The following is a 25,394-nucleotide window of genomic DNA, read 5'->3' on the forward strand; positions in this document are numbered from 1 at the left end:
TGCAAGCAGCTAATCTCCGGCACCTTTGACCCGATGGCAGCGAAACTGTGCACGCACACTCCCATGGGTGCCAGAGCAGAACCTCTGCCCCAAATATTTTTGATATTGGCTACTTCTACAGATTTTATCCATACATCACGCAAATCAGTAGCCTACACAGTATCTCTAGTCATGTCATGTGATCAAGACGGATCTGTCCGATTCATATTCATATTCCATCCATCCTAAGATTGGCTTCCAAATTTTGCAGGATTGGTCCGTTTTGAACAAAATGCCTCAAATCATGAACGCAGCGAGCGATTTCGAGAAATTTAGGCTGAGGAAGAAATGCCACTTGACATTTTTCAAATAAGCCTCATGGTGGCGCTATAACAAGCCAATTCTTTTTTTCTTATAACTGCACCGATCTGCCTGAAACTTTGCACAAACTCCCTAGAGGCCAATTTTTTTTTCCACATCTGTCTTTTATAGCGCCACCAGGAGGCCGACTTTTGTCAACCCCATTTTTTTACATTACTCCTTCAGATTTTGTCCGAAAATCACGCAAATCGGTACACAGTATCTCTAAAGTCATGTGATCAAGACAGATCTGTTTGATTTTTCATATTCCATCCTGATTGGCTAAGATTGACATCTCAAGTTTGCAGGAGTGGCCCGTTTTGAATAAAATGCTGCAAATCATGAACACAGTGTCCGATTGCGGTGAAACTTTGGCACGTTCGCACGTTGATGAACAAATGCCACCCTTTTAAAATTGCCTTATTATAGCCTCACCAGGAGGCCAATTTTTGCAAACACATTTTTTTATATTATAGTAGGCCTACTCCTACAAATATTGTCCAAACATCACGCAACAGTACACAATATCTAGTCAAGTGATCAAGACAGATCCGTCTGATTTTTCATATTCCAGCCTGATTGGCAAACTCTGAACATTGCTGGGCCACAATAACCTACCTGACCTGGCGGAGACCTGTGCTCCGAGGAGCACTTTTTCTAGTTTCTTCTACGTAATCCCCATGCATTTTATTTTCATACGCTGATTATTACGCTCAAAAGACGTAGGCTATGCATTGCGAACAAGAGCCTTGCGTTCATGCATTTACCATTATGGTCTATTTCTGAGTGTGGGGAAATCTTTCATTTCTCAGTTGTCAATGTGAAAAGGCGAGTGTGAATGATGCTATCCTACTTTTAGCACTGCCACTCTGTGCTAAGCAGTCTATTCATACAAGGCTAATAAACCAAACTTATATCATAGCCTGATGCTGATGGGAAATCCCAATTGGCATGCCTACAGCTCCACATTTCCACACCAACAGGCTATAGGCCTATTATCCAAAGCGACTTACAATAAGTGCATTCAACATATAGGTAGGGCCGCAGGGAACGAAACTACTAATCACCAGAAGTATTAAGTCAAGTGCATTCTCTTCTAAAACAAGCAACCAAGAGTATACCTATAGCGCTAAAGTAAAAGTGCAATATATCAGCTACCTACTTTAATAAACAGATGAGACAAAATAGGAAAATCAAATGAGCAAGAGCTAAAACAAATAAGTGTATCGAATAAACAAGATCCAATCATACAGTTGTAATGTAAATACACCGGATTTAGCAAAAATGCTAATTTGTGCTGAGTTAATCTTCTTTAATAGAATCAAAGATCTGATCCAGCAGGCACAGTGTAATAGGCCTAATCAGTCAAATCTGTGTGCAATGTTTTATAGTTCAGCTGTATGCAAAGACAGAGATGTAGGCCTACGAATCAGAGGGGTTCTCTTTGCAATATCATTAATAAAGTTTGCATAACCTTGATGATTGTGCTGTAGCCTGAAACAGTAAACCACACCAGTTTACACTAAAACTTAATTTAATATGCGAGCTCTTAGGTCAGAGAGACCTCAATGCAATATTTAAAAGAAACGTGTATAAAGTACTAATAACCAGACATTTTTATGCCGGAAAAGAAGAAAGTAGTCTATATGGTAGATGGGATGTATAATTTTGTACAAGTTTTATGAATCACACACTTCTAGAGACCAAGAAGAAATTCACGAACTGTAATATTACACTGCAATTAAAATGTAGGCTAACTTGATTTGAAATATCAAGCCTTTCTCGGCTATTATAGTCTATAATAGGATATTGGCAGTGGTAGTGGTGGAAAAAGTACACACATTTTAAGTAAAAATATTAAAACTGCAATGTAGAAGTAGGCTACTCTGTTACAAGTAAACGTCTGGAATTCAAAATTTACTTGAGTAAAAGTACAAAAGTATTGGTATCAAAATGTAGCCTACTTAGGAGTAGGCCTACCAAAAGAAGAAAGTAGCCTACTCATTATGAAGAATGTCAACCGAGTATTCAAATGTATAAAAATCTTTGAAAATAGTAGATCTACAAGCTCACAATGCATTGTGAGCTTGTAGATCGGCTATTTTCGAATGGCCAAAATGTATAGGTTGAAGTGGTTATTGTATGTTTTGTAATTATAATCAAAATCTACAAAGTAACTATAACTATTTGCCTCTGAGATGTAGTGGAGTAGAAGTAAAAGTACTGAAAATTGGAAATACTCCAGTTAAGTAAACAAAACAAAAACTCCTAATTGTACTTAAGTACAGTACTTGAGTTAATGTACTTAGTTACTTTACACCACTGGTGTGTGCTACTATTTTCTAACACTAGAGGGCATCACACGCCACCATATCACCTCGTCCTAGAGGACTGCAACGGTATGCAGCACTTCTACAGCTCAGTGCAGGGTGGAATTCATTGTTGCCATGTCCGCTTATTATAAGCGACTTTGGGGTAGTTTTTCTGTAAAGTTGCTTATGGTAGTGGAGGGTTGCAGGTGTTTTGGAGTTGTTTCCTCATGTCGTTTAAACCAGTGTTTCTCAAACATTTTCAAGTCAATGACACGACCCCCCCCCCCCCAAATTGATATGTATTTGTCTGCGGACCCACATCCCATCTGAACATATTTTATGCCAGGACCCCCCCTCCCCCATACAAGATTTGTGTTGTTAAAGTGTCTAAAAAATATTCAAAATTTTTTTTCTTCAAAATCTTCAAGATTTTTTTTATTAAATAGCTCGACGCATGTGAGCTTGTAGATTGGCTATTTTCAAATAGCCAATGTATTATGTTTAAAGGGCGAAGGGGGCGGCTCGCTTCTTTTGGGCTTGTTTTCATAGACCATGCAGGTTCCTTCTCGTTTTCATGGGCTTGTTTTCATGGACCCGGTTGCTTGTTTCTCTCGCAACATCTGGCAACGCTGGTGGAATTGGCTCCACGCTCCTGTATATTTGGACGGATCTCTCCGTCTTGATGATCATTGACAGTTCAGTCCTCCGTCTGCTCCGGTCATTGTTGTGGTCACTAGGAGGTCAGGTGTGTCCACTTGTACAGCTGTCTTTCCATCTAGGCGCGTCTGACTGAAGGTCGAGCACACCATCGTCTGACCACCAGTGTCAACTCCTGTATCCCTGCGTTCAGCAATCGATTTCATTCAATCGTTTCTGGTGAGTAAATAGAGGCGACGCATGTTTAGGCTTAGCCCTGTTCCACAGAGCGTTAGTGAGTTCTCTCTAACGCCCTGCAAGGCGCGCTGCTCTGCTCATAGACCGAACATTACACTGACTGCCGTGCGAGGTCTCCGTCTTTAATCGAAATAAACAAAACTACTTCGCTACTCACCGAAATAAAGGCTGTTTTGTGTTGTTGAAGGTCTATTCTCCCGGGTGGGAAGCCACCTTCTCTGTATAATACGCTTTTTGGGCAGAAAATAAGATATGTCCGCAAGATGGAAATTATTTTATTTACCCCACTGCGCCCTCTACAGATCTGGTCAATGATAATTTACATTGACCAGATATGTAAAGAGCGCAGTGGAGCACATAAAATAATTTCCGTCAGGTGGACATATTTTATTTTCTGCCCAAAAAGTGAATTACACAGAGAAGGTGGGGTCCTGAGAGGCTTCCCACCCTGGAGAATAGGCTTCCAACAACACAAAACTGCCTTTGTTTCGGTGAGTAGCGAAGTAGTTTTGTTTCTTTTTTTACTAAAGACGGAGACCTCGCACGGCAGTGTAATCGTGGGTCTATGAGCAGAGCAGCGCTTCTGGCAGAGCGTTTACTTTAGAGAGAACTCACTGACGCTCTGGACCAGAGCTACGCATGTTTAGGCTACAGGTCTGTGTTTAGAGATTATCACTACAAAGTTGACAACAATGTTGCTTCCACGAGATGTTTTCCTACTTGTAGCCTACTAGGTCTAGTCTCTGACAATAGCCTACACATATAACCTTAAAGGCTCACCACAGTTATTTTAAGATCGAAATAGACGTCAAAGTTGATCTGTTAATGTTATCCCGTTGGAAAATGAAATGGAAATCAAATCAACAAGGCAATTTGACTTCATTGCATTACTGCGTGATGTTCACATGATCATCTACTCCTATTAGCATAGTATTTTTTCCACCTTTTGCAATAGCCTACACAAAGAGCAGAGCAGCCTTTGCTGTTTAATTTGTTATAAATTAATAATAATTATCATTACATTGAAGCAGGGTTCTTTTCGTGGTATTCAAGCCGTTGATCGTATTGAGCCGCTTTGTGCGTGTTGGTGTTGCGGAATAGACCAATTATTTGTTTACCAACATTGAGACTAAACGCACAAGTGGTGATTGTTTCATGCAATCAATTCCCAACATATTGTTTCGGGGTTTCGCTGGTTTCAGTTCATTCAACCTCCTCTTGTGTGTTGTTGGCTAGTGAGGCGCGTCCTAGCGAGACCATAGAGCGAGACATGACAGAATGGGTTTCATTTGATGCCGGGCTGCGCGCGCATACTGGTTCTTATCAGCGTGACGTCGTCTATTAAGGGGTCTATAGCGATATATTATAACTCTATGGTCTATAGTCTTGATCTCTCAGCAGAGTAGGGGTCATTCAGAGTAGGGGTCACTCAGCAGAGTAGGCGTCATTCAGGCCCTGAATTTCAGGGAGAGTTTCGAGGAGACCTGAGCATGTGGGAGCATTTTGTCTGTCCCCAGACTCGCAGTGGGATTACCTGTGTTGAAAAAGCACATTTTAAAGACTTGTAGCTATGGATGGCACTGTGTTTTGTTATGTTAACTCTTAAAAAGTACATGGGATGGTGTGCAGTTTAAGAGCGGAATAAACAAACATGACATCTAAGAGAATCCACCAAACTAAAGGTTATTGTCCAGTTTGTCCCCCTTTCTTCAGATGACAGGCAGCCTGTGGTCTGTGAATGTCTTTCTATAGCGTGTGGTGCACCGTACAGCTGGGTCCTCCCTGGGTTTGGAGCTGGTAGCTCTGTAATCTGTCCCTGAACCACATGCAGCACCACCCATATTCCTTCTGCATGCCGCTGACTCAACACAGGAAAATGACACAAAGCAGTGGGCACACACAGAACGTTATTTTGGTGTGGAAAGAAAAATAAATGTGCTCAGTTTGGGTGTTGTTGGACAGTGTCCAGGTAGAACCGTAGAGGAGGCTTTTGGTTACACCAGACCAGCTCCCCCGAAACGCCAGAGGATTCATTCCACACAAACCAAGCTGGGTCCGTGGTCTTTGTGTTTTGTTCCAGGCTCTGGACAGGTCCATTTTTAATGCCTCAGGTATTGTGTTTTTCCAGCTGAACTGTAATTTATTTTTTATTGCCCCCTAGCATGTGAGCACAGATTTAATGCACCAGGAAGGCGTACAATAGTTTATGCTGTGTATGTCATGATGTAAGCGTTAGAAAATGAATTTAAACAGATGCAATGAGCGTATACTGTGTATATACATAGCATGCACTACATATTGGCAACTTGTTCTAAACACAGATGCCCGTGAAAGCCTTTTATGGAATTTTGGATATGTAGGTAGAACCAGAACCCCATAGATAGGCCCTTACGGGGCTCATGAAGTTCTCTGCTTCGGAGGGCTCAAGTCATCTCAAATTATGTGCCATTCCAGATGGCCTAAAATGCGGGCTGATGTTTGATATGGAAGGACACACACACGCACGCTAGCACACGTGCATGCACACACACACACACACACACACACATGCACACACAAGCGCACTGTGCACACACACACACACACACACACACACACACACACACACACACACACACACACACACACACACACACACACACACACACACACACACCTGCCTGTGTTACAACCGTGTCACTCGTCAAAAATAACTAGTTTTAAACAAAAAAACACTTAAGATTGTGCAATATATTTTTTTCCTTTTTGCTATGAAATATACATTTCAGTGGTGTTAAAAAGCCACATCCAGATGTGTTCAATTTTGTTGCCGTGATGCAGGCTCTGACTGATCTCTCTGGACCACTTAACAGCCACTTAACTCACTCCATCTCAGGCCTCATGGAAGCCATTCATCTGATGAGCTCCCCTTCAGGTGACTTCATTATATGACGGGGGATGAGGGGTAGACTTGAATTAAGTCCATAAATGGCAAAAGGCCAGAGGGATGATGGCAGTAGAATACTGTACCGTTGGAAACAGATTCCTCTCCATGTCTCTCTGGTTCTGTGTGGGAGATGAACCTCTCCATGTCTCTCTGGTTGTGTGTGTGTGTGTGTGTGTGTGTGTGTGTGTGTGTGTGTGTGTGTGTGTGTGTGTGTGTGTGTGTGTGTGTGTGTGTGTGTGTGTGTGTGTGTGTGTGTGTGTGTGTGTGTGTGTGTGTGTGTGTGTGTGTGTGTGTGTACATCCTTTTAGTCAGTTGACCCAGACAGTTCAGAGACAGTTGACAAGAGAGAGCCTGTTGAGACTAAAAAAATAATTCTAATTGATGGAGTGAAAGGAAAAAAGTGATAGTCTGTTTTTTTGTTTGTTTGGGGGTGGGGTAGAGACTGAGAGAGGTAGAGAGAGACAGAATGCCAGGCAAAGTTCAGAAATCCTGTCACTGGAAGGTCATGGCGCTGCTCCGGGATCCCAGCATGGATGGAGAGGTAGAGAGAGAGAGAGAAAGCATGGAGAGAGGCAGAGATTGTAGCTGGAGAGGAAGAGAGAGAGAGCATGGATGCAGAGGTGGAGAGAGTGTGGATGGAGAGGTGGAGAGAGAGAGAGAGAGCGTGGATGGTTTGGCAGAGAGAAAGAGAGATGACCTCATCCATGTTGACTGAGGCACTCCTTTGCCACTTGAGCCCCAGTGGGGAGGTTTAGGACGGGGCACATGCGGGACGTGTACGACCATGCCATATATGGGTACGTGTGTCGGTGCAAAATAGAAAGGATGGGAGAAATAACGGTGCGTGTGTGTGTGTGTGTGTGTGTGTGTGTGTGTGTGTGTGTGTTTGAGACGATGAGGATGACTGCTTGGATGTACGCCACCTCATAACTTCAGCCAGTGTGAAGTCCGCCGGTTTACATGAAGTCTGGGTCATGTTTCTGACACCTTCTTGGCCCCGTACAAGTTTTGTGGAACCATGGCAGTGACAACTTGTTGTTGTGGGAAATGTTCCTAATTTTTCCAAGGAAAACAATTATATTTACTTGATTTTCTAGGACAGTGTTGTTTTTTGGGGGGTCACCTCTCTGCCTGCCTGCCATTATTTTGCAGTCTGCCTCTGACACACAGGCGCATGCATGCACACAAAATCACATGCGCCCACTAACACTATAGGATCCCAATGCCTCCCAAAAGCCTGCCTCAGCAACAAAGGAGTGTGTGAGTCACGGCAATGATGCGGTTGGGTTGCCCCCGGTAACACAGTGAACAACATCTCGGCCTCTTCCATCACTCTAGTAGGTGTGAGCCTGCAGCCCCACTTGCACTTATTATATAGCGGACAAAAACAATATATACCACCCCCTTCTCTCACTCTTGCTCCTCTGATTTGTCTTTCAGTGTAAAATGAACACTCCACTACTGTGTAGCTCACTCATTCTCTTTTGGTCTTCAATGCTTCTGTCTCTTTCTCCTGCTCCCCCATCTCCCTCTCACTTCCTCTATCCCTCTGCCTCCTACTCTCCCTCCCTGAGCCTCCTCCCCTCTCCCCCTTCCAGCTTCTCCTCACTTTCAGCCTCCTTTCCTCTCTCCCAGGCTTTCTTCCACAGCCTCCTCCCTCTCTTCCTCTCCCTCAGCCTCCTTCCTCTTCTCCTTGTCTCTTTCTCTCCCTCATCCTCCTCCATCCCTCTCTTCCTCCTCAGCCTCTTTCCCTCTCTCTTGTTCTCACTGCTCCAGAGAGATGAAGTGCTTGTCAGAGTTCATTAGAGGTTCATAGAGGTTTGACTCTGAGCCAATATGTGCTTCCAACACCATTTTGTTATCTTCAAAGATAGAAGTACAGTGGAGTTGTTATTGTCTATCATACAACAGGTAGTTCCGACCAAGCAATCTGATTGGCTGAAATAGCTATGTAGCCGTGCTTCAAACCAGCATCATAGCACGGGCCTAATCACATTAATAAATCACTCCGCACTGCAGTCCGCACCTGATTAGACCATATATGGCACAGCTGTGCTGTGAAGTCACGCTGTCCCACGGTAGGAAAACAAACAGACAGTAGCCTGACCCACCGCCGCCACCGGAGAACAAACAGCTATGCAAAATGGACTATGTTGTTAATTCGAGGGTGTGCTTTACCTTACATTATTGGCACTTCTGTGATGCTCGCGGAACTCGGCTTCGCCTCGTTCCTGACCGCATCACAGGCGTGCCAATAATGACGGTAAAGCAACCCTCTCGTGTAATATTGCTTAATTATCACACTCAAATATGATCATGATTTCAGGCTAGAAAGCAAAGCTACCGAGGGCTTTGTTTTTGACACAAAATGTGTTATTAAACACAAAATCCCTTTCTGATCAGATCCCAATGATATGCTGTTCCAATTCAGTCCTAAACATGTAGCTTGTCTTACAAAGTCTTAGAAGTATAGTCTCTCATTTCTGTATATATTAATTCATTAGTTTAAAGGTAATTTTCTTGGGTTAAAATAAGTGTTAAATAGTTCTATATTCTGATAGTAATCATTGCTATAGAGTGTTGTTCAGTAACAGGAGTCTCCATGTCTCTCCAGCTCTTTAGTAAACAGAAAATGCATTTTCAGGTCGGGATACCTATTGTATCCAATCAGGGTAAGAGAACTCAGACAGGATACAGATTGAACAAGTGAAATTGGAAGTGATGACACAAGAAAATGAGCAGACAAAATTGGAACTGGAACAATATAAACTGATAAATAAACTGATACATGTGTACTCTTCTGATTAGCTGAAATTTTGCAACCCACCTGAAAATGTATTTTCTGTTTATTAAAGAGCTGGAGAGACAGGGAGACTCCTGTTACTGAACAAACACTCTATAGCAATGATTACAGAATATAGTGCTTTAACCTTTTAACAAAAAGCTTTTTGTTTTAACCCAAAAATATCACTTACCCTGCCTTTAAAGCTTCAACATGCACAAAACAGTGCAATGTTAGACAGCAGAAAAACTCTTCATTTAACTCTGAGAGGATACACATGGACCCAAACAGGATTGTACTGTGTACCACAGCAGCAGGTCTTTGCCTGATGGTCTTTTGCGTGTTTGTGTCCCCAGACGACATCTCCTCCTTTGTGGACAGACTGGCTGAGGATGGGCTGTTGATCGCTGAACAGCCCCAGGACCTGTCAACACTGTGACCAGCTCGCTGAAGCATCGCTCGCTTCCGCTGCTGTCATGGCGAAGAGCGCAGAGGTGAAGCTGGCTGTTTTTGGCAGAGCGGGGGTCGGCAAATCAGGTAGGAATTTAAATACTTGTGTTTTTTTGTCGAGCTATAGGATCATCCTCATCTAGGTTAAGCATTCTTCCATAGGGTACAGCAGAGCGTATAAAGCCTGGCCTCATCTGGCACCAAGTATGTTATCTTCAAGTAGCTTAACTAGATAACACGGAACATATGTTTCTCAGTGACCGCAAAATCAAGACAGATTGCTCCCCGTAGCAATCAGCTGTGCTGAAAGACATACCGTGTGGAATCTCCTTCACATTTAAGAGGTCCATTATTTTAACCCTTTCAGTCCGGGGACGCATCTGTCATTTTTTTTATTTCTTTGGCTATAAAAAAAATAGCAGATCTACAAGCTCATAGCGCGGCACTGAGCTTGTAGATCTGCTATTTTTTGAAAAATCGTGAAAATGTGTGCAAATCTTTGAATATCTGTTTTTCCGTAGCGAACATTTTTAACTCTGTTACAACTTCTGGGGGGTCCCTGGAACAAAATATTTTGATATTTAGAAGACATTTGTAGAATCCCCCCAGAAGCAAAGATTTGAGTTAAAACATTTTTGCTTTAAAAAAAATATATATATTCAAAGATTTGCCCACATTTGAGACTTTTCAAAAAATAGCAGATCTACAAGCTCAGCAAAAAAAAAAAAAAAAAAAACTTCTTTCCCGATCTTAATGGGTTAATACCTGCGGAGGTCAAAGCAGGGACTGTACTTGAGACTGTAAGAAGATACCAGAGGAATTCACTATAATCCACAGTACGAGAGAGAGATTACTCATAAAGCATGCCAGCCACCTGGGTGATGTCATTCAAATGTCCCAAACCATCGCACAGCACAGTGCACAACACAGCAGCTTTTCATTTAGCTTTCTTTAAAGTGCGTTAGTTTCTCTTTAACAGACCAAAAATCACAAGAGGAATCCTTTAACAGATAAACAACGAAGACAGCAAAGGTCATCATGAGTTGCATTTCTGTCCTTTACACACTTTGTTGAGTAAAACTCCATCTAAGCCTATTTTAAAACCAGTGGCAAGTGGTGTAACACCGTCCTATGACAAAGAAGAAGAAAAACAGTATTGTGTGGAATGGAAGTTAGTTTGTTTGCTTGGTATAACGTCCTAGCGCTGTTTGGCAGGAAGCAATAACCCACCGCCTCTTCAAGTCTGCTTCGAAGTGGGAGATAAGTTCACAAGATGCCATTTTGAACTTCAGCATTTACAGCTCAATGCCCCTCAGTGTCCTTTCTTAGCTTGAATTGTCATATATATTTGTGTGTGTGTGTGTGTGTGTGTGTGTGTGTGTGTGTGTGTGTGTGCGTCTCTGTGTGTGTGTGTGTGTGTGTGTGTGTGTGTGTGTGTGTGTGTGTGTGTGTGTGTGTGTGTGTGTGTGTGTGTGTGTGTGTGTGAGGAAGCTTTTATGACTAAAGTCATTAAATACCAGCCGCTCCTCCATACCATCACAGAGCTAGGTTATAGGTGCAATCTACTTGTGTTTATCTTTGGCAGGACATGTACATACTGTAGGTTGGTTGTAAGAGGCTTCCAACATCTTGGGATGCCAAAAAAGCAGCTAAACGGCTTGCAGAATTCAGTTCAATCCTTTCTATTATTGGTAGCCGCCAAATATGGTGAAGACGCTGTTACTTGTATCCCTGAGGGGTGTTTGAGTATTTGTCCAAGATTAGCTGACTGTACAATTTAGCTGAGTGTCAAAATTGTCAAAACTATCGCACCATTGTTTAATTGCTACTTTCCTTAGTTTTATTTGACTGTTGTAATGTTAAAATAAAATGAACTAGCAAACTGATTACATAATCTATTTTATGCAGACTACTACAGTAATCTAATTAGCCCGATGACGTGTACAGTACCAGCACTATTAGCTTTCTACCACATTCTCTGGCAGAAATGTCTGAATGCACCAGCAGCATAATATCACAGATGTGTAGTTACAGTAGGGTTAAACAAGTGGTTCTCAAATCTAGGGGCAGCACGGTGGCTCGTGGGCCTTTTGTTTATACCTTACCCCTTTTGGTGTAGTCTTGTTAACTACTGTGAGCTCGACAGCTGACAAGACAGCATGAAGCAGAAGCAGAAGCAGCATTGCACGCTGTGCGTCGTCCATGCCATGGTGTCCAGTCGGCGAGCACATGATGAACATGCACACAGAGCTGCAGATGGACTGAACTTGTATACAAGAGGATGTTACCCAGCCACGCCCACCCCCCCTCAGTCTCTACTACATCCACACACAGCTAGCAGCAAGGGTTGGCGGTGGTCAGGAATCAAATTAATAAATGTCTCAACTGTTTATCAGATTCTGTCTGAAAGATTCAGGGCTAGTGGAAAAACATTCCTAGCTAAAGCCCCAGAAGCCCGATGTTGACGATGTCGCTGGAAAAAAACTCAACTCAGATTTGACTTGGTAAAAGCCCAGACCAATAGCTTAAAACCCACTAAAGATATCACTAATGTATCACTAGTCTACAGTAGTTTAACCTACAGGCTGGTCACTGCCATACTGGCATGGACTGTTGATGATGGGAATGGGCAGAGCTGTAGACTTTACTTAAGGATCGAGACTGATTTAAGCAATAATTAGAGAATTAATGTCCATTCAATAACTAGTTTGTCACTTTTGACAATGTTGAGAGCCTTTTCTGTTTATTCATGGACAATCAAGAACTATAAAAACATATCTAAGAAAACCAAACGCATTACAAACAATTCTCTGATCTCTGCATTGGCCTTCCAGTGAGTCATAGAATGAAAATGTTATAATATTGGAGATTGGTGATCTTTAATCACTCCAATCACTGGTTTAGCAGATCGGGTGGGTTTAGGCCCAAAATACGTCTGACTTGCTTTCACATTATGAACCCTTGAGAAGTCTCAGTGGGGCTATTATGTATTATGCCACACATAGTTGGAACAAACTATCAGAGGATCTGAGCCTCACACCAACTCAGACCAACTTGATAGGCCCATATATAGTCATGTCACTACGACTCAGACATAACTCAGACATAGTATATATCTACATACATAAAATCCTATTTCAACTTTTAATGTTTTTTTTGTAAAATTAAGGCCCTACTTAATATTAAAAAAATAGCCGATCTACAAGCTCACAATGTGTCACGATGCAATGCGTTGTGAGCTTGTATTTTCACAATTCATTTATGTTTATTAAATAATAATAACAATGGAACGGTTTTGGACATTGCACAAGGTTTCCACACGACCGCACACGCACGCACGCACGCACGCACGCACGCACACACACACACACACACACACACACACACACACACACACACACACACACACACACACACACACACACACACACACACACACACACACACACACACACACACACACACACACACACACACACACACACACGATTTCTTTTAGTCCCCTTTCCACACACACAGTTGATTTCTTTTAGTCCCCTTTCCTTCAAGAGGCCTTGCCTTTTGCCAGGCCGCAGTTGTAAATAAGAAATTGTTCTTAATCATGCCTTGCTAGTTGCTAGGTTAAATAAAGGTTATAAAAACTATATATATATATATACTATAATATATACACATACAGTATACTATATACACAAGTAAGACGCGCGAACGCTGGAAGCGAACGCAGCTCGAAAATATTGTGTATTTACGGACTTGTAATCCGTGTTATTTCACCGTGATGGGGAGAGAACATTGACATCGTGTGTGTGTGCGTGTGCGTGTGCGTGTGTGTGTTTTGCAGGCTGTTGTGCATTTTAATCAGAGCATTGTCTAAATTCCTGCACTCTGGCACACTCTGGCGGCTGCACACAGGCAGTGGATGCACACAGAGAGACACACACACAGACAGACAGAGACACACACACCCCGAGCACGGTTTCATAGTAAGCTCCACTTCCTTCCGCTGCGTTCACAATGAGACTGTAAGGGACACTGGACTATCTGTACTGCATATGGTTCTGAGTTTGTCTTCTCAGAGGGTACAACTGAAAATGCTAGTGTGCAGTGTTCAAACCATTTCATAATGTAGGCTTACAGCCTAGCCCTAGGTAGTGGTATGAGCTAAGTACAGTTTGTACTTCGGTTAAAGCCAGAGTACACAGTGATGATGAGACCTTGTACAACAGTGGCAATGTGTCTCAGATGACGGTTTTCCCTTTAGACAGCCAGCTCTACAGCTGAAAGGAGCAAGTCGTAATTACATCACAGAGGTTGAGACTTTTCATTCACATCTTTGATTCCTTATCTGAGCCTGAGGGCTGCAGTGAAGAGGAAGATACCGGAAAAATTGGTCACTGGTGCTGGCAGCTAAAGACAGGAGGTGGTAGTCAGTGTGATGCAGTCACACCATGGATGGAGATTAGGTTAATTCCACTGTTAGAATATGTACCAGGTTAATGATTACATACATTACCAGGTTAACATCAAATTGGTAACTTTTCCATCAAATTAATGCCACCATATGTATCAGCCAGGTAACTATCATTTACATACCAGGTTAATATCACCATTGATTACATGTCAAGTTGACTCTTTATTACATTCTAGTTCAACATCACCATAGATTACAAGTTAAATCACTATATAAATATTAGATACCATTTTAACAGTTTTTTTAAGTTGCTTGGATTCAATATTTAGATATTTGATATTCATTTTATCGGACATGCCCCCTTCCTACATAAACCCATTGTAACGTCAAGCTCCATTTGAACCATGTTAGGTTCATTGACTGTGTGTGTGTGTGTGTGTGTGTGTGTGTGTGTGTGTGTGTGTGTGTGTGTGTGTGTGTGTGTGTGTGTGTGTGTGTGTGTGTGTGTGTGTGTGTGTGTGTGTGTGTGTGTGTGTGTGTGTGTGTGTGTGTGTGTGTTATACATAGATTACCAGATTAATATATAACTTTGATCACTTTTTAATATCACTTTTCTTTGTAGCTGATGGATGCTAATGAATCAACATGTCAGTCCTTGTCCCTTTTATGCCCATATATGGAGATTCCTGATGTCATCAGTATATGGGCATGCCCCCTTTTGTGCCCATATATGGTCCGCCGGCCTGCCCTCCCATTAGCCAATTTTAATATAGGACAACACAATGCACCATCTTATTGTGATATAATATATGAAAATAAGATGGTGCATGCACATCTACGACACCCGTATGGATATTATCCATACGGGTGTCGTAGATGTGTATCTTGTACATACTGTAATTTGCGATATGATGTTGTCATATCCTCTGCAATATGCATAAACTTAATCTATGTACACATAAGGAATATTCCTCTTTTCCCAAGTTGAGAGACTCTTCACTAAACGTATTCATATTTTTTCCATCATTATTTGCAAACCATCAGCATCACATTCACGTTCCAGATGGAATGTTTCCGTCTTGATCTGGGCATGTTTCTCTGTGTCTAGTGGGGGATATGATATTAATGGGGTTGTGTTTTTGTTGGAGAACAGGAGCATAGCAGTGCAAATAGCACTGAGCATGCACAACCGGAGGCTGTTTTGTGTTTTGCAGGGCCGTTAAGAGACCAAGCACAGGGGAAACATTTACTGTCATAATCAGGGTAATTGTCTTGGAGAGGCAGAGGACTCACGGGGTGACTTGGCCGGAGGATGAGACCACGGTAGGGTTTGCGAGGCTGGTTTTGATTGTTTGACCTCCTCTCACACCGAGCCATCCAGGGTAATAAAGAACAGTATTGTATTGTACAGAGTCTATTGACTTCAATGCTGCCTTTTCCAGTATCGTTCAGGCTTTCAGCTTATCGGCTCACCAGAGAGATACTGTAAAATGGCAAAAAAACCTGTCCAAGTATCTCCAGTTCTTTTTTCCTTCCCTTCTCTTATGCACACTTACACACATGCACAAACACACAACCAACAGATACATACATCACAAACCATGTTTGTTTTTTTGGACAACAGGATTTTGGTGGTTGATGAAACCATCAACCACCTTTCCATAAAAAGGGCCTTCTATGATGGCTTCCTCACACATCCTTTACCTCCCCTTCTCTGACAGCCAAGACAAAAAGATGATAATGAGGGCGTGTAACATGCCCAGTCCTCCCCAGCAGAAATACAGCTGTTTATGGTTTCCAAACGCCTGCACAAGACCATGAATCAGCTTATTACAAGTGTCTGGCTCAAGAGCCATGTAAACAGTCGTTCAGAGCTGGGCAGGGCAAGACGAATCAAAACCCCACTAGAAAAAACATACACCCGGTCCGACGATGAGTGGACACTGATCACCTTTCAGGTGCTCTTAGGACACATATATGAGACCCAAATATAAATAAGCGTCCACCAGGATGCCCTACCCTACGAGATTCAATTATCTTAATGTGACGCACCACTGCCTTCACCCGAAGCACAAAGCAACCTTTTCCACAAGAGGTAGTGCAGCACGATCATTAGTGGACATTTATGTTTCAGTTGAATAGATATGAAATGCAGCTTAGGCCAAAATAATAGAACATCTCATTCGAATGAAATGAGAAATAGATACGTACAGCACTACTTAAGAAAGTACTTAAGAAAGTTCCTAAAAGATGGAATAACATCTCATTAGCGTGAAAGCAGTCTGCTTCAACCATCAGGGGATACTTGGTGGTTCATACTTAAAACAGGGTCCAAAAAGATGGAACTAGAAGGCACACTTCCAAAGCTGTAGTTTATGGTGCAACTCCCAAAAGTAATGCTTAGGGATGCGTTAACTATACGACAGGGATTTGAACTCCTGGAGAGTAATGGTATACGTATGTAATTAGACCTGACGTGCATGAGTATTTTTGCTTAAAAAATTCCATCCAGCTCCTCCTAGATCTAAGCCAGACGGAAGAATTAATGGAATGGTGCTGCATTAATTGATATCACTGCAGCTGTTTGAGTTGCGAGGCACATCTTTGGCCTTTGACAGTGCAGCCGAGCGAGAAAGCCCCCACAGGATGTGTGTTGGCATGCTTTCTGTAGGCCGCACTGGATGTGTGGGCATAACGCTATGACTCATCTAGAGCATTATGCACTAATCAGTGCGTTGCAGATTGCACACTGTGTTCCTTTGATAAGATAACTGGAAAGGTTCACAAGGTGTTTTTTTTTTAGGGAGACAATGGCAATTTATGGAACAATGAGGGTTTATGTGGACAAAAGGCGTAACCAAGGGGGTGTGTAAAGTCTCTATGCTTTATTTGCCACCGTCTGTGTTGGAGGAGCTATGTAGCACGGTGCTTTCGCATGCCTAAAAGCTGCAGTTTTGCAAAGTGCTCAGAAGCCAGACGGATGGATACTTCATTGGGCATGCAGAGCCTGTCTAATATTCAATTAGACATGTTATGATGTGGTCCACCCCCTTTAAAAAGCTCAATAGGGCTAAAAACACTGTTCATTAACCGTGCATAATGAGAGGAGATTGTACAGGTAATAGAATAAATCTACTTTGCGTCTGATATGGTTGTGCATATGAAAATTAGTTGATGGCCTGCACAAGTGATTCTTACTGATGTGATTAATACAGGCGCTATGAGTCTGAAGGCTCAGAGATTGCCCTAGTCTAAAAAGTCTTAAGTCTAACACCACTTTTCCTCTTGCTTGTTCTGTAATGTAAATGACGTTGTGTGCCAGTTGAATCAGATCCGAACTGTCTCCACCTGCTATATCATTTTATATCCCGTTTGTGTATCAGGTAATTGATACAGGTTATGAAATGACTAGAGATGTAACACTATACCTTAAAACACGGTTACATCCCTAGAAATGACACATATTTTCGCCGGCAGGCAGAATTGCCACGTTCACCTCCTTTGTTCCGTCAGCGTCGGACTCTCCGTAATGGCTTTCACTCATCTGCATGATTACTGACTAGAGTTGTGCAACAGAGGGCGGTGGGTGTAGGAGGAGATGGACATTTATTTAGTCAAAAGGGTACAAAACAAAAGGAGCGCTGACAGGAAATGAATAATGAATAATAGTTCGAGGAGACTGAGAGTGTGCTATAGGTGGCAGGGGAATGGTTATACTTTAGTTTGACCAGCATTCACAGCTGAATGAACAGCCTCTGAATTGCAGTGCAGAGAAAATATAGCCATTGTATAATGTTTTGATCATTACAAGGAAAATCAATTTCTCAGGTGATAAAAGCTTGAATTGTATGTTTGCATCAAGCAGCAACGCTGCATCTAATGATTCAGCAGTGATGTTATAACGGTACTTTATAGTTTGAGGGCAAACATAATCAACCCCTTGGTACTTGCTACACACCAGGTTTTATTGAATTTTCAGAGTACCTGGATTCCATCAGCATAATACAGCCCCCACCCTTCCTATTTTTCCACCCACTCTCTGAACGCATTTTATCTCCACCTCAGAGCATCCTATTGTCCACTCACCTTATCTATTAGAGGTTTTCTAAAGGCCATCCGCCTCATTTAGAATCCTCCCTTCCAATGCTTCTATTGACCTGGCAAATTCATCCAGCCATTGCGCTGCCCACACACAAAAAATATGTCACAGGCGGGTTGGGCTCCACTCGTGCATTTCTTACTTCTCCTGTTGCATTATTTTTAGATCCACAAGCGCCTCAGTCCCCAAGGCATTATCCATCCCTCACCCACGCTCTGTGGGTTTTCAATACCGCCGTGATCCTCCGGTCGGCAAAGTGAGTCACCGTTGGTAATCTCCCGACAGCTCTTCCATTGCCAGCATAGTCTGGGGATAAAAATTTCTTAATGCATCCATTAAGCATTTCCCTGTAGTCTATCGAGACGTAGCTTATTTTTAAGAAAGTGTTATTGACGTTATTGTCATGCCCATGGATGGTCAAATTGGCATGAACACAGGCATAATTCCTCTGGCTCAAGTTGTATTTTTTGCTAACGCATGTGTTGCTAACGCTATACGCCATAGATACTCAGTTTTGTGGGTGTATGATGGTGTTGTACAACAGCGACAATGGCTGATGCGCCACGTGAGATTGTAGATCTGCTATTTTCCCTAATTTTTGAAAAAAAATGGGGACACCAGGTTGAAAGTGGTTAACATTAACGCACAAGATTAGAGAGTGACCCAGTGACCTGCTACTTCCACCTACAGCATTTCAGCCTATCGGGGTTACTACGCATGGGGCCGCGTGGAGGGCCATTGTTAAGGTGACTAAATTATAAGGGAGAATGGACGCCATATCAGAAACGTAATGCCCTTCCCAGGGCCCTGCTCCACAACCCCCCCCAGCCTCCGTCGTTTGCACCTTTTTTAGAGATGTGTGAAATCATAGCCTCCCTGCTGTCCCACTTTGCAGGGCCGCAGGCCCCTGAGGCGAGAGAGCCCCTCCCATGCCCGGCCCCTCGTTGTGTCTGGGTTCGCGGGGACACGTTCAAAGTGTAGCCACGCTTTGCCGTACCTGCTTTTGGGAACTCTCCGTCAGTCAAAGTAAACTTGATATACAGTGACCTGCTTCCGCCAAACAAAAGGATATCCATATTAACCCATTCAAACCGGGAACGCATCTGTGTAACCACCTAAACCATTATTTTATACTTTGGCTATTCAAAAACAGCAGATATAGCTACCGAGTGCCGCGCTATGAGCTTGTAGATCTGTGCAATTTGTGCAAATCTTTGAATATAAATATTTTTAAAGGAAAAATACTTTGCTTCTGGGGGTCCCTGGAACAAAATATTTTCAGCTGGGGGGGGGGGGGGGTCCGCAGCCAAATACATATAATTTTGGGGGGTCCTTGACATGAAAAAGTTTGAGAACCACTGATATAGTAACACGTTTTTCAGCAAACTGTTAGGATTTAAACGACATTTTGTAGAATCGTAACCTCAGGCGTTAATGGGTTAATGGTTTGTGGGCAAGGTGGAGTGTACAGTATATTGTTGTCATACTGAACTCAATCTGCGAGGAGATGCATTTATAGCGCCTTTCTCCAGAAGTGCTTTACATTTTGCATAACAGTCACCCATTCAAAACATTCATACAACCGACGGCAGAGGTAACCATGCAAGGCACCAACCTGCTCATAGAGGTTATGTGTCTTCCTCTGAAGCTTTACCTCAACCCAAGATTTGGTGGGGTTCATAACCTTCTCGACATGCTTATCTGGTCACATGGAGTATCCTAATTAACCCGTTCAATTCAGGAACACATGTGTCATTTTAGATTTATTTGGCTATTCAAAAATAGCAGATCTACAAGCTCGTAGCGTGGCACCGAGTGAAAAATCTTTGAATATATATTTGTAACTGTCAAATGTCTCAACAAATTTATTCATTTTTCTGAAAAACTATTGTTGCTATACCAGCGGTGCTCAAAACTTTTTCTCGTCAAGGACCCCTAAAATGATATGTTTTTGGCCGCTGATCCCCATCAAAACATGTTGTTCCAGGGACCCCCCAGAAGCAAAGATTTTAGTTAAAAATGTTGTTTCAAAAAAAGATATGTATTCAACACAAATGTTCAAGATTTGTCAAAAATAGCAGATCTACAAGCCCGTAGCGCGGCACTTCTATGAGCTTGTAGATCTGCTATGTTTGAATAGCCCAAAGTATAAAATAATGGTTATAGCTAAAAATCTAAAATGACACAGCGATGCGTTCCCAGATTGAAGGGGTTAAATTGAGCTCTTCTCCAAACACACGCTGCGAACGGGGAAGATGACGCCAGAGGCGTGCCGCTTGATAGATGTCAACGATTAGTATATACAGACCACTGCGGTATAGTCACCGCAGTGACTACTGGCAAGGAAAGCAAGATCGACTCTGTGAGTTTATGATCACAGGATTTATGGGTTTACTTTGATGTAACGTTGTTAATAAATACCAAACCAATTAATCTGTAAAGTTTCCAATTTCATCAGAGTGCCTTTCAGTTTCTTCTGTAATTCTTCAGATGAAACAAGCAGGCATTAGCAACAGTATAAAAGATTCCAAGAATGTCTTTGATAGCATTAGCACCAGTATAAAATATTCCAATGAAGCTATTTGTGATTGTGGCAAAACGCTTTTAGTGTTACTGACTTGGAGACAGTGGTGTAACAAAGTACATTTACTCAAGTACTGTACACAAGTACAATTTTGAGTTACTTTTACTTTACTGGAGTATTTCTAATTTTCAATACTTTTACTTCTACTCCACTACATCTCAGAGGCAAATATTGTACTTTTACTCCACTACAATTATTTGACAACTTTAGTTACTAGTTACTTTGCAGATATAAATTATTACTTTATAAAACATACATTAACCACTTTAGCCCTATTTTATACAGAGGCTATTTGAAAATAGCAGATCTACAAGCTCACAACGCGTCGCATCGCGACGTGTTGTGAGCTTGTAGATCTGCTATTTTCAAATATTTTCGTACTTTTACTTTTGGTACTTTAGTACATTTTGATACCAATACTTTTGTACTTTTACTCAAGTACATTTTGAATTCCGGACTTTTACTTGTAACAGAGTACTTCTAAATTGCAGTATTGATACGTTTACTTAAGTAAAACATTTGAGTACTTTTTCCACCACTGCTTGGAGAGTCATTGTTTCGATATCTTCAGAGTCAAGAAAGGAGAGACTGGCTGCATTGCTTGATGTTGGTTTAATTGTAGTCTGATTTATGTTAGGCTCTGCCCTGAGGCGGGGAAACCAATCAAGCAGCCAAACTGCCATTTTGTCAAGCGGAATAGTATTTACTGCACGCTAAAACAAACAGAAATTTTAAATGATAGCCTGTGCCAGGACTTGACTGAAGGCATCTCTCACAGTCACTGGTATTTAGAATGAGGCATTAACTTTCACCACCGGCGCTGTCATGGGACACACTGTGATTCATGGCATTGTTAAATGAAATAAAGCATTATGCTTATCTACAGTGTTGTGACATTATGCCATGGTTTGAAGCAATGGCTGTAATTTATCAGTTCTATTTTAAACGATGCAAAGCTACTGATGGTACTGGTGTGTAATAGAATGAAAGAAATATGTCACATTCATGCCAACCGTTCAGCACTAAATATTTTCTTTTCACTTTACTATTTTAAAACATGACTTTTTAATTATCTCATGGTATAGTTAGAACTTTGGCTTTGTTTTCGTGGTTAAAGGGATACTTCACTTTAGGGCCGGGGAAACATTTAAAAAATATATAAAAAATAAATGAAAAAAGTTATGGAAAATTCATGGCCCCCTCACGCATTAGAGTGTCCTACTAATGTGTGAGGGGGCCTTTATTTTGCCATAACTTCTTTCATTTTTTTATATATATTTTTAATGTTTATTTTATGTGAAAGTGAAGTATCCCTTTAAGTCGCCCCAAAACACATTGTTTTGAACTGGAGTTTGTGTCATGAATACATCCACATGAATGTGAATATTACACAGTGATAAAGAGACACAATTTGTATTCAGAACAAGGTTTATTTTTCACCACAAATCAACCAGCATCAACCAGTATGAATGCACGATCTAGGCATCAACTATATGAATGATATCACTGATGCATTTTGTGATAGAAAGGGGTAAGATGATGTTCTCAGAATAACAATGTCTCTCATTATTTTCTCTGAAAATGCATTTATTTGCACATTTACTCAGCAGAGTTCTTGAGCTGGTAATGGGCAGACAGACATGGAGAAGAAAAGTGCAGAGTCATGCAAAAATATTGCTCTCATAGCTAGGCTATATAATTAGCTAATTGGGCAATGCTGAAACATGACGTAACCTGATCTAGAAAGGGGCTGAGAGGATGGGAATGACTGACTCAGTCCCATTTAGAAAAATAATATTTTGGCAAAAGAAGGACTTTGGATATTGCCTCTGGCCCTGTGGTGACCCCCCACAGTCCCTATTGCACACTTAGCTACTTGTACTTAGAAATATGGTCAAGTGTCCATCAAACAATCCCCGAGGGGCTTTGTGGGGGAATACCGACATGCCCCGGAGAGTGTCTGGTGGTGAAAGGAACTCTGGGAAACCTTCAGCCAGACGCTGAGACTGGGTCACAGAGACTTGACCTCCTGTTCACAGGATGTATTAAGAGTATTTTTGCAGCTAATTTGTTTACAGCTCGTCCAAGACTTGCTTTCTTTATTGCCTTGTTTTGAACAGCGACTCTCAGCATCTAGAAAAGTGCTGTACAAATTGCATGTATTATTGTTATTATTATAAGGGTTGCTTCTACAGTATCACCACTGAAACACACCAACAATTATTCTGGTTATCAAGTTGCTATGAAGAATGAAGATGTTAAATAGAAAGGTCTCCAAATCCATATTTTAATGCATTACTCCCCTATTTGAGACAATGTTTATTTAGTAAACTGGATTAGTATTGTTGATCATTTCTATTGTATCAATCAAAGGCTTCCAACAACGCTGCTTTTAAGAGGTTATAGAATGTGTTAACTTATTAATCAAAGTTACGACAGACAACGACGAATATAATCACATATTAGTTTATTCAAATAGTCAGCCATACATAAGCCAATAACACAAGCTGAAGCAGACCGCTGCAGGTCTGCCTAGCATTTCACAGGATTCAGGGTGTCTTTATACATGAGATGAATGTCGTCACAGTGTAATCCAAGTACATTCATTAACGTTATTCATAGAACAATTTACCCATCTGAGAGCTTTGACCTCTCCAAGTCCATGTCACATTGACTGGTCAAACCGGGCACCCCTGTCTTACATTTGCCAGTTCTTGTCTATAAGTAACCTGTTGACTTTAGGCTGGGATATCCTAATGTCCGAATCTATGTTGTGCTGTGTCACAAGTCATGCATCTTAACTCGTGTGTCTAGGTTCTTATTACTGTGGTGGTCCGTGTATTTTGCAATGAGTCTTTCACAACTCCAGGTATGACATTACGTTACTGAGCGGACTGGGTGAGAGTTTAGAGTGTCAGTTTGCAGCAGGCTGCAAACTTTCCCGCCTCTGACTCTGTCCTTCTGTCACCCTGTATCTGACAAGGCCTCTTACCCAGCTCTCTACTAATACATTCAAAAAGTGGTAAACTTCATATATAACACTAAAAGATTACAACAGTATAAAGTACTATTTCTTCAAATCCAGTTTTATCCACATACAGAGCAGATTAACTTGCTCCTAAATCACATATAAATAACCACTGCCATGAAGCAGCATGATCCACAAGGCCTTTTACAGCATATCTGGAGAGAACTGATCAATTTGACAGCTTTCAAAGTTACATTTTCATTTATTTTTCTTTATCAAGGGAACGATGTTTCCATCCAAATTCTAAGTACCGATAGAGAGATCGTTCTCGTCCGTCAGCACGGTTACATGGGAACACAGCGGTGATCCTGTGCATCTGCACCCACAGAAATGTCATAAAACCATAAACGGCGTATCCAGCCAATGATTCACCTACTGTAGGAGCCTGGAAACCATGTGAACATCCCCCGCCACCAGACGTGCAACTATTCAACACAGCTCCTATGACACCAATAACCAAAATTAAGTTACATAAATAGTCTAAATCAGATATATAAAAATTCCACTACGGAACTCGTTTCCTGCAGAGGGACCATTCATTCGGCTGTAGTTAACGATCTTTAAATCCAACCAATTTCATTTAGCAAAGCCAAATTGTGTGACATGATATGATATGACAACTAAACAATGACCCAAAGACTTCACTGCGTCAGTGCAGCTCGGAGACCAGTCTATTTCCCAGCCAGTTAAAGTGGTGTGTTTGTTTGTTGCCCAGGAAGGCAGATGGGAAACCAAAGAGCCATGGGTGTCCGTCTGCGGTCTACGGGGATCAATAGTGTCTGTTCAATGAGTAACATGGCACCACCACAGAACAAGACCCTGGGCGCCGCTAATTGCACTTGCTTTGTTTCTTATTAGTCCAACATAAAGCCTTTTTAATGGAATTAGTTCACCTTGAACAAAAGGAGATTTTGGCAATTGTCTCCCATTGGATTCCGCGAGACGAGGTCCGTTCTTGTGCTGATTTTGACTTGTTAAGTTTCCATGATTACTTAAGCCACAGTTCAGATATTGGATTAAACAACTTCTTGGTCATTTCAGTTCAAAAGATATGGTCATCATATCAACACACATTTGTCTTGTTTAAGTACATTAACCCTGGTATCCCAAATTCCAATTCTGGGCACATTTTCAAAATGTATCAAAATGTTTCTGTTTTTTATAGTGAAAATAACAGAGCTGCAAGCTCACAACGCATCACAATGCTTGTAGAATAGATGGCTATGTTTTGCAATTTGTTGTAAGACGTGTGTATGGGGCTTAAGTGGTTAATGCCTACTGTTATGTACTGTATGTTGAGTGGTCATTTAGGCTAAAAGGGAGATACAAAGAATCTCACTAATTCAACCCAGCACAATGACAAAATATGTGCTGCTGTTCTGCTTTGAGGACACTCAAAAGACTAATTGAAAGTTGCATGACACAGATCGCCTGCTTGAACACACTTAAAGCACATTAGAAAATGTGCGTCTTGCCAAGAAGCAAAGGGCAAAGTAAACAAAGCAAGGACTTGAAAGGCATGATGTTACAGGCATTCTTCAGCCAATGACGGAAGGCTTTGCCTGAAGA

General features: G+C 41.7%; 1 protein-coding gene across 1 annotated transcript in view; it reads left to right on the forward strand.

Moving 5' to 3' along the window:
* Window positions 1–3,341: 3,341 nt before the first annotated feature.
* Window positions 3,342–25,394, forward strand: part of LOC308079464 (ras-related and estrogen-regulated growth inhibitor) — a 40,970-nt gene continuing 18,917 nt past the window's right edge. The window contains exons 1-2 of the mRNA XM_080420981.1: window positions 3,342–3,527; window positions 9,610–9,790. Of these exons, the coding sequence (XP_080277107.1) occupies window positions 9,730–9,790 (61 nt within the window). The 5' untranslated portion in view covers window positions 3,342–3,527; window positions 9,610–9,729. The remainder of the gene's footprint in view (window positions 3,528–9,609; window positions 9,791–25,394) is intronic.

This window comes from Gymnoscopelus braueri (assembly GCF_963280865.1).
Source record: "Gymnoscopelus braueri genome assembly, chromosome: 23".
NCBI classification, from domain to species: domain Eukaryota; kingdom Metazoa; phylum Chordata; class Actinopteri; order Myctophiformes; family Myctophidae; genus Gymnoscopelus; species Gymnoscopelus braueri.